Source organism: Pangasianodon hypophthalmus, chromosome 2 (genome assembly GCF_027358585.1).
Source record: "Pangasianodon hypophthalmus isolate fPanHyp1 chromosome 2, fPanHyp1.pri, whole genome shotgun sequence".
NCBI classification, from domain to species: domain Eukaryota; kingdom Metazoa; phylum Chordata; class Actinopteri; order Siluriformes; family Pangasiidae; genus Pangasianodon; species Pangasianodon hypophthalmus.
The window spans coordinates 34,733,862-34,747,237 of record NC_069711.1 but is presented as its reverse complement, the minus strand read 5'-3'; the positions used below and the strand labels follow the sequence as shown (position 1 = coordinate 34,747,237).

Genomic DNA, 13,376 nt, shown 5'->3' with positions numbered 1-13,376 from the left:
CTTTTTTCCCCTTCCTCTTTCTTCCCTTTCTTTCTTCCCTTTCCTTCTCCTCCTTTCCCTTACTTCCTTTCCTTCCTTTCTCTCTTCCTTTCTTTTTCCTTTCTTTCTCCCTTTCCCTTGCCTTCCATTTCTTTCTTCATTTTCTTTTTTGTCCTTTCTTGTTTCTTTTCTTTCTCCTGTGTCATCCATTTCTTTCTCTTTCCCTCTTCCAGTCCACTTTTCTATCTCTTCTCTTATCCTCTTCCGATTCCCTTCCTTAGCCCTGTTGTCTCTGCGATTCCCTTCCTTTCCCTTCTCACGTAGTTTCTCCTCCCATCCCTTTTCTTCTCTTTCTTTTATTTCCCTTCCCTTTACTTCCTTCTCTGTCTGTGCCTTTGTTTCCCTTTCTGACCTTCTGAGTGTAAAAACCAAGCTATCAGCATAACCCTTCTCTCTCTCCCTCTCTCTCTCTCTCTCTCTCTCTCCCTCTCTCTCTCTCTCAGAGAGCACTGGTTGGAATTCTGATAGCTCCAGCAGGACCAGTAGCTGGCTTGTGTTGCGTAATCTCACTCCTCAGGTAAGTGCAGTAATAACTTAGAGTTAGTTATCAGTAAAGAAACAGAATGTGTGTAGTGATGTGTGTGTGTGTGTGTGTGTCTGTCTGTGTGTGTGTGTGTGTGTGCGCGTGTGTGTTGCAGATCGATGGTTCCACTCTGAGGACTCTGTGTATGCAGCACGGTCCCCTCATTACGTTCCACCTCAGTCTGCCGCAGGGGAACGCGCTGGTGCGCTACAGCTCCAAAGAGGAAGCAGCTAAAGCTCAGAAATCCCTGCACATGTGAGACACACACACACACACACACACACTCTCTCACACACACACTCTCTCACACACACACTCTCTCACACACACACACACACACACACACTCTCTCACACACACACACACACACACACACACACACACTCTCTCTCTCTCTCTCACACACACACACACACACACACACACACACACACACACTCTCTCTCTCTCTCTCTCTCTCTCTCTCTCACTCACACACACACACACACTCTCTCTCTCACACAAATACACACACTCTCTCTCTCTCTCTCTCTCTCTCTCTCTCTCACACACACGCACACACACACACACACACGCACACACACACACACACACACACCCCTTCACTCTTCATATCACCAAATACCAACAATTTGATTAGGATTTTATCAGAATTTTATTTAAGGGTCTGTGTCTGTTTATCTATCTGTCTCTGTCTGTCTGTCTGTCTGTCTGTTTACTTGTCTGCTTGTCTTTTTTATGTCTGTGTGTCTAATTATTATCTGATTATTTATTTGTCTCTCTGTCTGCACTGTTATATCTGATTTCTCCCCCCCTCCCCCCTTCTCTTTGCCCAGGTGCGTTCTGGGTAACACCACCATCTTGGCGGAGTTTGCCGGAGAGGAGGAAGTGACTCGTTTTTTCTCTCAGGCCCAGTCGTTCCCGCCCTCCGGCAGCTCCACCCACCCCGCCCTGGGTCAGTGGGGCACGTCGACCACTAAGGGGGGCAGTAACCCAGGGGGCGGAGCTAACGGGTCCGGGGCGGAGCTGCTGTGGGGCGGAGTCCAGCAGCCGTACTCCAGTTTATGGGGGCCGATCAACGGAGAGGAGAGCCGAGTGATGGGAAGTCCCGTCCCCGTGAACACGCTGCTCCCCGGAGACCTGCTGAACGGAGAGAACATGTAGACGCGCGGGAAAGCGAGGGATTGAAGAAAAAAAAACAACAACGACAACAAATCAGTGTGAGGATAATCACTTTCCCTGGAACTGTTTTTCTTTTATTTTATTAGAAATAGAAACAAAAAAATTAGAAGTAGATTTGCAAACTGGAAACGTTTTATCGATGTAAAAGAAGTAAGAGCGAACTGAAAGGAAAACCTTGGATGTTTAATTTTTTTTTTTTTTTGCTGAAGAAGAAGAAGAAGAAGAAGAAGAAGAGGCAAGGCGGCCATTTTAAATCAAGATTTAAAAAAAAAAAAAAGAAAAACCTCACAGCCTTGCTGTCTCCTCACTACTCCTGCTTTAACCTCTTTACCTTTTCTGTGATTTTTTCAGAACTTATCAGCCTTAAGTGTCTCATTTTTTTACATTTTTTTTAAAATAACCTAAAGAACATTTTATAACTTCTGTTTCTGAGCCAACGATTTGGAAGAGGGAAATGAAAAGGCCAATCAGATGCATTTTCCCTCGGAATTTTACAAAAAAAAAAAAGCCTGAGGTACACTGACCCTTGTATTGTAAAAGGAAAAAAAAAATGTGTGTGTGTGTGTGTGTGTGTGTGTCTACTGGAAGTCGACCAAGCATTCGTTACGAACCACCGTCAAAAAGATTCTCGCTGGGATCCTCGTGTTTCTGTCCTGAACGGATTTCAGTGATTTTTTTCCCCAGGATCCGAGGAAGAAGAAACTCCGTGTCCGTGTGATGCGTTGTGCAATATATCCGTCATCATCATCATCATCATCATCATCATCTGCTTATTCTTCCGTCCTCGCTGAAGCTCTTTTTATACGTTAAACCTGTTCTACAAAGACTTATGGACTTGCCGGGTTTCTGATTCGCTGCTCAGCGGCTGTGTCCTAAATCCACGCACACGTTCTCTCTAAACGGAGAGATCCGAGATCACAAGCGGGAAAAACTCGGCTTTCAGGCACAACACCAAAACGAATCTTTTTCTCCTAATGCAGTAAAAAAAAAGACTAATGTTTCTTGGGGGGTTTTAATATAATATATGATATGATATGATAAGCACTTATGGACAGATGGAGTGATTAGGTAAAGAGGAAAAAAACAAAAACAAATAAATAAACAAAGAAGAGACTATTTTAAAATTCCGTTTTTTGCCGTCTTTGGAGCGACTTTAAAAAGACTGAATCTACAATCAGACTGAAACTCGCAGTACGTTTTTTACACTCAGCGTTTTTTTTTCCACCTCCTTCTTTCTGGATTAAATCAAAATGAATGTCATCGTTATTCCAAACTTGTTTATGGCCTTCGCTGCGTCCGGGAAAAAAGACCCCGGGAAACAGGGATTATTATCCGGACCAGTTACCGACCGAGAAGTGGTTTGGAATGCGGCGGTGAAAACAACGTGCCGTGTCATGTGATGTCACGGTGTCGGAATGCTGTGAAGTCACAGCGTTCGAATGTTGAGAAGTCGATTAAGGAATGCTGCGATGTCGGAGTGTCGATGCTGTGATGTAACGGTATCGGAATGCTGTGATGTAACGGTATCGGAATGCTGTGATGTAACAGTGCTAGATTGGCGTGGTCACGGTGTCGGCATGACTCCGTGCTATCGGAATTCTGTGATGTCACAGTGTCGGAATACTTTGGATGTCACGGTGATTAACGTTAACGTGGGACCTTATGTGATGTCGGAATGCTGGGGTTTCACCGTGTCGGAATGCTGCGACGTCACAGTGATGGACATTAATGTTTGAAGTCACATGATGCCATAACAGGGAACAGTGGCATCGCAACAACGGAACCCTGTGCTGTTACGACGCGGGACGCCTTGTGATGTCACAACCACGGAACTCAGCGACGTCGCAATGTTACACAACGACACGGAATGTCACGTAACGCCTCTCAGCGTTTTCCGTTTCCTCAGAAACTCGAGACCCGCCCAAAGCGGTGCCCTGCTCCCTATTCCCTACATGCCCTGATGCATTATGGGTATCCTGTAACGCTATGTACACGTCCAGCATTCAGAGACTCACCTGTTGCAGTGCATTGTGGGACTTCCTGAGTGCGCCTGCAAATTAGTGCACTACGTAGTGGATAGGGAATGATTTCGGAAACGGTCGCGGAATGTGTGTAATTTTAAATTTTTTTTTTTTGTGTGTGTCGCTACGACTAATCAAAGCCAAATCGACACCTCGCGCATCTCTGCACCTTCAGCAGGAAACCCAGACTCCCACAAACCTGGAGTCAAAAAAAAAAAAAAAAAAAAAAAAAAAAAGATTTTATTTGTTTTTTGTTTTTATTTTGTTTCATTTTTTGGTCTGTTTTTTTCCTCGTACTGCACATTTCTGGAGCCTGTCAGTGTTCATATGCACAAACACTTCCTGTCCTGTGTAATGAAAAAAAAGAAACAATTTGAATAATGATTGTTCTCTGATTTGATGTGAAAAATCATTTATCGTTATTATGTGTGTGAAACGTTGTTCCGAATTCCTTACAGCAGTGTTCGGAATTTTGTGTGTATGTGTGTGTGTGTGTGTGTGTGTGTGTGTGTGTGTCCATTCTCACAGCTGCTAAATGTCCTCCTCTTCCTCCCTGTTTGCAGCCTCTATCATTTTTTCCCCTCCCCTTTAGCGGGTAAATGATTAGCGAGAGTTAATAATAGCAGCCGTTACTTGAACCACCTGCTCCGAGAATTCCTCAGCGTTCCGGAAAGGAATCCGTTTTTCTGTTCTTTTAATAATTTTTAGCCGCTAACTTACTCTCGAGCCAGCACATTATTTTGTTACTATGCAAAATAAGAAAACGCAGACACATCGACGAGATCGTGGGCGGTCCTTTAGCATTATTTTTACATTTTTTTGAAGTGCCAATCGTGAGGTCAGAGGTCATGTGCACACGACTGTTTCTCTCTGAATGCTATCGGATCATCAAAAGCAGTGTTAGGAGTGGAGTTATGCGTCATTCCGACACTCGTTCAGGGACGTATAAAATAAACGAGACAAAACGTATAAAAAACAAAGGTAATGAGTTTTTATCTGGATTCGTAAATAAGAATCGTCTGATTGTAATGAAGTAAAAATCCGAGAAATAAAAACAGATCGATGTTTTGAAATGCGCTTGGACTTTAAGTTACGGTTCGGAAAAAAAAAATTCCACGATGTCCACTTTATCACGGATGTAGCCGATCAGCCGAGACGTGTTCGTTGTTCGGTGTAGTTTGCGTCTTCACCCATTAGCTGGAGCTACGAATCTAAAACACACACTGCCAGTTCAGATTTCTTGAACATGTGATTGTTTTTTGTTTTATTACAATTTACACTCGATTATAAATTAAATAAAGAAAAAAAATTTGTAGCTGTAACACAAAAACACGTTTATGCACCAAGTGCCTCGTTAAAGTGATCCAGATTGGACTTTTCCTTTTAGATAAAAAAAATAAAATAAAATTGAAAACGTTTATAAAAAAAAAAACAAAAAAAAAAGTGTTAATAATTTCTTAATAAGTTCACTTAAACCCATGTCTTACTAATAATTTCAAATTTAAAATTCTAATTTTTTAATTATAATTTCTAACTTATAATTTTATTTTTTTTCCTTTAACAAGTGAATCATTAGTGATCCGAATTAGACTTTTCCAGTTATACGCTAGAATTTTTTTCCCAATAAAATAAAAAGTAACAAACATTTCTCAGTTCTAATTTTAACTTCTATTTTCTAATTTTAAATCCTCCTCTTCCTCCCTGTTTGCAGTTTCTTTCATGTGATTTTTTTGTTAGCAAGTAAATAATTAGAGTTGTTGATGATGATGATGATGATGAAGGTGATGATGATGATGATGAGTAGTGAGAGTTAATAATAGCAGCCGTTACTTGAACCACTTGCTCAGGAGAAATCCTCTGCGTTATTTTTTTTTGTTTTTATTTTTTTGCCGCTACTCTCGATCCAGCACGTTGTTTTGTTACTATTCAAAATGAGAGAAATTCCTAAACATTATTTCTTCCTTAGATTTCCTAATTCTACAGTTTTTAACTTGAAACCCGGTTTGTATTTTCCAATTGCGTTATTTTAGCAGCGCTCCGTCCCGTTTAGGCTCCACCTCCCGGCGTCAGAAGACAGAATCGTAGCGGAAACCTGGAAGTGATGTTTATTTGAAATCACGATACGTATTTTATCATTTTATTCATTATAGCTCTTTCGTTAATCGCAATATTGAAATAGTCATTAATAACCACGATTAGACACAATCAGCACTTTATCATTTTTGTAAAAAAGAAACAAATAAAAAAAGAGAGTTCTCATGGTCTGTAGTTCTCGCTTACTATACGGGTTCTGCTGTTCTGACACCTTTAACCGCAGAACGTTTTACAGTGTTAAACAACACAAAACTTTTATTTTCTTAAGAAATGTGAATTTTAAAAGTACACGTTTCTTCAAATGTCAAAATCTTTGAAATAGCGTAAGTCACGTCGAGTGTTAAAGTTCTTTGAACGAAAAATAATGAAAGAATGAATAAGTAAACAAACCACCACAGGATGTAACTACGTTAAAATTTTACGAATGTGGGGCTTTTAATTTAATGCACAATTTAAAAAATATAAAATTCTGACAATAAGCTAGCTCTAGCTACTTTCACTAATATCGCAATAGATTATATTAAAATATTTGAAAAGGCCAAAATTATAACACTTATGATACGTAACTTGTTGTTTATTATAATTGTTTAGTATTCATTTAATTAATTATGATTTTTATCATTCTAAAATAGTAAATAATTTTGCGGCCCTGTTTGACAACCTCATTTGTAACCATTTGATGAAAATTTGGCTTTATGTTTAAGGAAAATACTTAAGAAAAAAAAAACAAAAGAACTCCAGACATCGGACACGTCCTCGGCTGATCAACATTTTGCGTAAATTTACGATATTACTAAAAAAAAAAATGGCTGAAGTATCGAGCGATAATGATAGTCCTTTTACAGAGCAGGAACTTGTTCAGTGTGTCGAAATTTCGCTAATGGTGCACAGGCTGTGGTTAAAATCCTGGTACTTTTATTTTAAATACCAAAAAAAAATGAAATAAATAAATAAATGAATGAATATAGAAAGAAATATAAATATTTATATAGAAGCTACATCACTGATGTAAATGATGCTGGTGTTGAAAACTTGCTAATTGTCTCGCTGATGTTTCCCTCGTGTTAAACGTCGACTGCATGCAGGAGTGCCTTCTTCTGTAAAAAGAAGTATTTACGTCGGGCCTGTTTCAATTCCGTCTGATCGTCGTCAAGGGGCCCTCCTTCGTCAGCTCTCAGTTCCCTCCGTTTCTAAGGGAAGATATTTGAACAGGTACCGTGACGCGTCTTAAAGCGAAGAGAGGCGTCGTCTTTTTCGTTTCTGAGCTCGAATAAAGCGAACTCGCCGTTGCCTGGGTGTGAAACTGCCTTGTTCCAATCTCAAAACCACAAGTGGACTATGTCAAAGTGTGCACTTCTCGTCTCCTCTCCGAAGCCCAGGAAGCTTTCTGATGACACCAGCATGAAACAAATTCCAGCTTCACTCACTCCACAAGCTCGTTTCCGTTAAACCAAAACATTTCAGCAAATCTGAATTTTTTCGCTCCATTTCAAAAAAAAAACAAAAAACAAAAAAAAAAGACAGACGCAAGCCGAAATGAGCAATATTTACACTCAAATTCTCTGACGTAAAACAGGATAAATATTTGATAAATACTTGATAAAATCACCACAAAAATATTTTGCACATGTTGCTTTTACTCTACAAGACAATAATGATGGGCATTTCGACTCACTTTACTGATTCAGTTCCTTTAAACTACCTGTTTAAGTGAATCGAGTTTTGATTCCTTCACGTGACGCATGTATTCGATAATTCAAATAGTTAAAACACACGCTTTCTTAAGAACTTTGATAAGGTTCTGCTGGTTTTAGTGTGTAAATAAAAAAAAAAAAAAGAAAAAAAGAATTGATTCATTCGTTATGTTTGCGGATCACTTAAAGGAGTCGTTCAGAAGGAATGAATCATTTGGAACGAATCACCCGTCACTACAAGACACGTTTTTAATTGTATTGCTGTTTTTAATTATGTCCAAATCCCATTGTGGTGTTTTTTTTTTTTATTTTGTTGACATTTTCAGACAAAAATGTCACAAAAAATGTTTTTTTTTAATTTTTAAAAAAGTGATATATATATAAAACATATCAAAACAAACCACAATACTTGAACCAGAGATTGCCAATAATGTAATGTGAACCATTGCTTTGTTTGTATTTTGTTTTTTTGTTTTTTTTTTGTTTTGTTTTTTTTATGTTAATCAATTTTAAAAAATGAGCATTAATCACTTAAAGATCTATATCATTATTTTTATTTTAAGTTTTGGCATTTGTATGTGGGTGTATTGTACTGTTTATTTGTTCAAAACTATTATTATTATTATTATTATTATTATTATTATTATTATTATTAATGTAATCCAGCCTTGCACTGTTTTCTCTTCACTCACTCCCCTAAAAAAGAAAAAAAAGAAGGAAAAAAGATGAGAGAAGACGATCCATGTGTTAATGTTTACTCAAGGACTTGTCATATTTTTTTTTTTTTGTAAAATTTTTTACAAAATTAATGTTTATCATGCCGTTCATTGTTAGCAGGAGTTTTGCACCATTGAGTTTTAATGATTAAGTATAAAAAGAACAAAAAAAAGATAAAAATCTAGGAGAGAAAAGAACAGAAAAAAATTACTTTTTACGCAACTTGTAAAAAAGTTCGTAAATCAACTGTGCTTTCAATTGTTTGTAATTTGCTAACGAACGTTTTTATTTACGCATTAAAAAAAATCAGAGTGACTCATTTTCAGCGGTGCCTACTGTTTTCTTTTTTTGTTGTTGTTGTTTTGTAGTTTGTACAATTTAACTCTTTTTTTGTTTGTTTTTGTTTGTTTTTCTGCGACGTTTACAGCAACCGGTTTATGTGAGGTTTTGTTCTGAAAAGTAAATTTACTTAATTAAATTTACAATTTCATCTTCCATCAAAAGAGAACGACTTTTTTTTTTTATTTTTTTTAAACGAAGACGTATGATATTTCCTGAACAGTTTTATTTGCTTTTTTTTTCATTGTTGTTGTTGTTGTTGTTGTTATTATTATTATATGCCTTTATGCATTCGTGTTGATTCTCAGTTCTGTAAAAGGAGCGATTTGTGATTTTTTTTTTTTTTTTTTTTTAAAGCTCGTTTATAAAACGGACCTGGCTACTTTTCTCAGGAAAGCGAGAGTTCCAGATTTCCTAATGTTTCATTTTTCTAATGTTTAACGTTATCATGAGAATTAAAAAAAAGAGAGATATTAACAGAAATCCAGCTCTAAGCACTGAAGGATGTGGATTTCGGAATATCTCGTGTGTTTTAATCCGTAGCAGAAACCCATTTACCAAATATTAGGCATGTATCGATTTTTTTTCTTATTTCTCAAGGTGGAGTGCTTTACATTTAATATTTTATAATTATGCATCGCTTTATGTTCAGATGTAGTTTTACGTGTGAAGGTAGTAAAAGGACCTGTGGTTTTTAAGATACAATTTTTTTTTTTTTTTTTTTTTTTTTTTTAAAGCAAGGTCCTGTGGAAAGAGACGCTTCCGTTTTCTGTTCGCCTCCTGATCGCTTTCTGGAATTTCCACTGCTCTGGATCAAAACTCTAGAGTTTCTAGTTTTGAGTTTTCAGAAGAATTTCCAGAACACTGATTTTGCAAAGTGTGGAACCTTCAGATTTCTGGAAAATTGTAAAGAAAATTCTAGAGCCTCTAGTTTAGGGGAAAACTTGGAATTTTTCAGAACTTGGACAATGTAAAAATGTAGAGATTCTTGAGGTTGAGTTTTGGAAAAGTGGAAAGCCCAAAGATTCCCTGTGTTCCAGTTGTGGAAAAAAATAGAAGGAGAAATCACTAGACTTATGTTTTTTGGAAAAGTCTGGAATTTCTAGATCTCTCATTCTGGAAAAGCAAATACACTAAAGTTTTTACAGTTCTGATTCTCGAGTTTGGAAAAACAAAGGTTCTGTAGAGCTCTTTTTGAAATCTTGGAAAGCCTGGAGTTTGTAGAGCTCTAGATTTCTGGAAAACTAGAAACACCTTCAAAACTCTTAGGTTTCTAGTTTTGAAAATTTTCCAGTGTTTAATTTTGAAGAGGTAAAAATTTTTACGGCTCTAATTTTGGGAAATGTGGAAGATTTTCTGGTCTTGAAAGGTGTAGAGTTTCTAGAGCCTGTAGTTTTGGAAAACCGTGGACATTTATACTTCTAGTTCTAGAAGAAGAGGGAAAGCCTGAGAGTCACTCTGTATTCTCATTTTGGAAAAGAGGCGACCTGAGAGTTTTTAGATTTTTAATTTTAGAAAGCCGGGGAATTTCTGGAAGCGCTAGATTTTAGGAAAAACCATAAAAACCTTGAAAGCTCTATCGTAGTTTTAGATCATTTATAGGAGTTTTAAATAGTCTGGAATCTGTAGATCTCTGGTTTAAGCGTTAGAGATCCTAGAGCTTTAGACATTCCTGAGTATCAGAACCAAAATAAATTTAAAAACCGTTCTAGAGCTGCGATTTTGGAAAGTCTGGAGTTTGGAGAGCTGTGGAATTTTTTTCTCTCAAATTAGAAAGTTTCCAAAGCTGTTGTTTTGAAAAGTGTGGAATTTCCTGAGTCTTAAAGATGAAACCTAGAAATTCTAGAGTTCTGATTTTGTAAATCCAGAAGGTCTGGTTGTTTTTAGAGCTGTGGTTTTGGAAGAAGAGAGCGCGCGGAGGCGAACGTGAATCATCATGGAAAGGATTGTGAATCTATGCACAAACTGGAGGGGGAATAAAGTCCAGATCTGACATTAAGGGTGAGGGTGGGAATCGTTTCACTGTAATGAGTCTAGATGTAGAATTTCCTCTGTATTTGAAGATATTTTTTTTCCTCACTGATTAAACTAAGCACTGTGGACTTTCCTGGAAGAGTCTAAGACCTTCAGGGGGGTGTGGACTCTCCGAGACGGGGATTTACATTGCTGTCTTTTGTTTATAAATGTTAAAAATCATGGCTGTACCGGGATTCAGAAATGTTTCTGGCTTTTAAACGCGCCTCGTTCTCCTTGTAGAATGTGATTGTTCATGACTTGCACCAGAGAAACGATCTTTCCATGAGGTATGAGGATTTTCTCTGCCTGTATTAATAAAAAGTGACGATTTTGTCTCGAACGTTGTGCGAGTTGTGTCATTTTTTTTTTTTATTTCTTTCTCTGCAGTTCTCCTGTCTCGTCTCCCGTCTTCATCTAATCGTATCACGTCTGAGGTCACGTTTCATGCAAATCCAGAACATATGTAAGCGCATCGTCATTACACGGCTTTTTTTTTTTTTTTTTTTTTTTTAAACGGATGCAAATCTCACCAGGATCCTTTTCTCTCGTCTAAAGATCTGTGAGGTTTTTTTTCCCTAAAATTGTAAAAGCTTAAAACTTCTAAACTGAAGGAGGTGAAGGTGAAAGGTCATGATTTTCAAGAAGGTACATTTTATACATTTTCCCATTAATGAAGCTCTGAAGTGAACATCGATTAATTTGATCGATTAATGTCTTCAGAATCAGTTTCTCTGGCCTGTAAATACTCTAAAGTTTCTAGAGCTCTTTCTAATTTTAGAAGTTTTGGAGTTTTTATTTTCTATCATAGTCTCGAGTCTCTACAGCTCTGGTTAGGCATAAAAATTACTATTTTTTAAAAATTACTACAGCTTTAAGTTCTTAATCTTTGAGTATCTAGAACCCGGAGTTGTTAGAGCTCTGATTTTTGTAAAAAAGCAGAAACATTGGACTTTCAAAAAGTTCTATTTTTTTGGAAAACTAAGTCTTGAAAGCTCTATTCTAGTTTTGTTAAGTATATTAAAAAGTCTAGTTTTAAAAGTTTAAAATCTCTAGCGCTTTAAGTTTGGAAGTCTTTGAGCATCATCTAGAATTCCAGTCTGAAAAAAGTTTCTGTTTAAACATAGACTTAGTCGAGCGTTAAGTTCGGAAGCCTTTAAATATCCAGAACCGGGTTCTTGGGTGTTTCATTTCAGAAAAGAAGAAACTCTAATGTTCCTAGAAGCTCTAATTTGGGAAAAAGCTTGTGTCGAGCTTTTTTTTTTTTTTTTTTTGGAAAAACAGAAATATCTTCAGAACTCTAGAGTCTCGTTTTAAAGAGTCTGGAACTATTGCAGCTCTATAAGGAAGCTCCAGGACGTTGTCTTGCACATCAGGGATCTAAATCTAAAAAACCGTAGATCTGGATTTCTGTAAAGTTGCTTTGCGACGATGACGTTTCATTGTTTCATCAATATAATTCACCGCATCATTACACTTTTTTTCTAAAAAAAAAAAAAAAAAAGAAAAACGCACATGAATCTGCAGTAATTATTATTACTCTTAATTATGTTAAGTTTTATTTTTAGATTATAACTGAGTTTAGTGAACTGTTGGCTAGTTTCTTGCTAATCGTTTATGAAGAGTTTAAGTTTAATATATGTACACGTGTGTGTGTGTGTGTGTGTGTGTGTGTGTGTGTGCGCACATGGATAATCATGTAGACCCTCATTTGCATGATGAATGTGTACTTATTTTATTTGCTTAAGCACATTTGCATCACAGAGATAAAAGGCAGAATAAGTGTATGTTTGTCTGGACAGAAGGAAGAAGGTGAGACGTGTGTTTACGGAATTCATCTGCTATAAAGCGTGAAGTGACGACGCAGCGTGTGTCGAAACATGATGTGTTTATAATGGACAGATTAATAACAGGAAAGAGAAAGCTAAAACAATATTATTATTATTCACCAATGACTGATACTCATTTAAACACACGTCCTGAGTGAGTAGTTAGCAGCGTTAGCTACTTAACGAGTTTTCTCTCGCTTTTCGAGAACATGGAGGATGTTGGATAAGAATTTGCTCAGAACTCTAAAAATATAAATATAATAATTTATATATATAAAAGAAGATAATTAGCGTCTGAATGCTCCAGGTCTCCAAACTGCGAGACTCTCATGCTCTTACGAAACACTTGTAATGAAGGAACTGAACTTATAACCGCGTCTAAACGGCGCTAGCTACATTATAGCTACAACCTGCCATACTTTTTATCCGTTTATAGTTACATTTCACATTGTAGAACGCCTGCGAAACAAGTTCTTTCTTACGTTCTGTGTGATCTGTTACAGAGTGTGTACAGGGTGACACGTGACATCATGCTAAACGTGACCTTTCACCTTCACAGCCTTCATTTCAGATATTTTAAGCTTTTAAACTTTTATTTAAGGAAAAAAACTCACAGATATGTCCAGATCCGAGATCCTGATGAGATTTGCGTTCATTAAAAAGCCGTGTAACGATGATGCGCTTACAGAGGTTGTGGATTTGCATGAAACGTGACCTCAAACGTGATACGACGAGATAAAGACACGACACGGGACAGGACGAGAATCAGTGATAACAAATTATAAACACGCGCACACACACACACGGGAGCGAGTGGAGAAGATCCATCAGGAAGATCTCAGCATCAGGTTGGGTTTTTTATTTTCATTTTAATATCTAGTAAAATGAGGAGATTAATAATAATACAGTAAGTGTGAGGGGGTTT

General features: G+C 37.2%; 1 protein-coding gene across 4 annotated transcripts in view; it reads left to right on the top strand.

Annotated features, from left to right (window-relative positions):
• Positions 1–10,965, top strand: part of tnrc6c2 (trinucleotide repeat containing adaptor 6C2) — a 41,410-nt gene extending 30,445 nt beyond the window's left edge. For all 4 annotated transcript variants that reach the window (XM_034314575.2, XM_053228599.1, XM_053228605.1 and 1 more), the window contains 3 exons: positions 483–556; positions 678–817; positions 1,399–10,965. In XM_034314575.2, the coding sequence (XP_034170466.2) occupies positions 483–556; positions 678–817; positions 1,399–1,726 (542 nt within the window). In that variant the 3' untranslated portion in view covers positions 1,727–10,965. The remainder of the gene's footprint in view (positions 1–482; positions 557–677; positions 818–1,398) is intronic.
• The last annotated feature ends 2,411 nt before the right edge of the window (positions 10,966–13,376 follow it).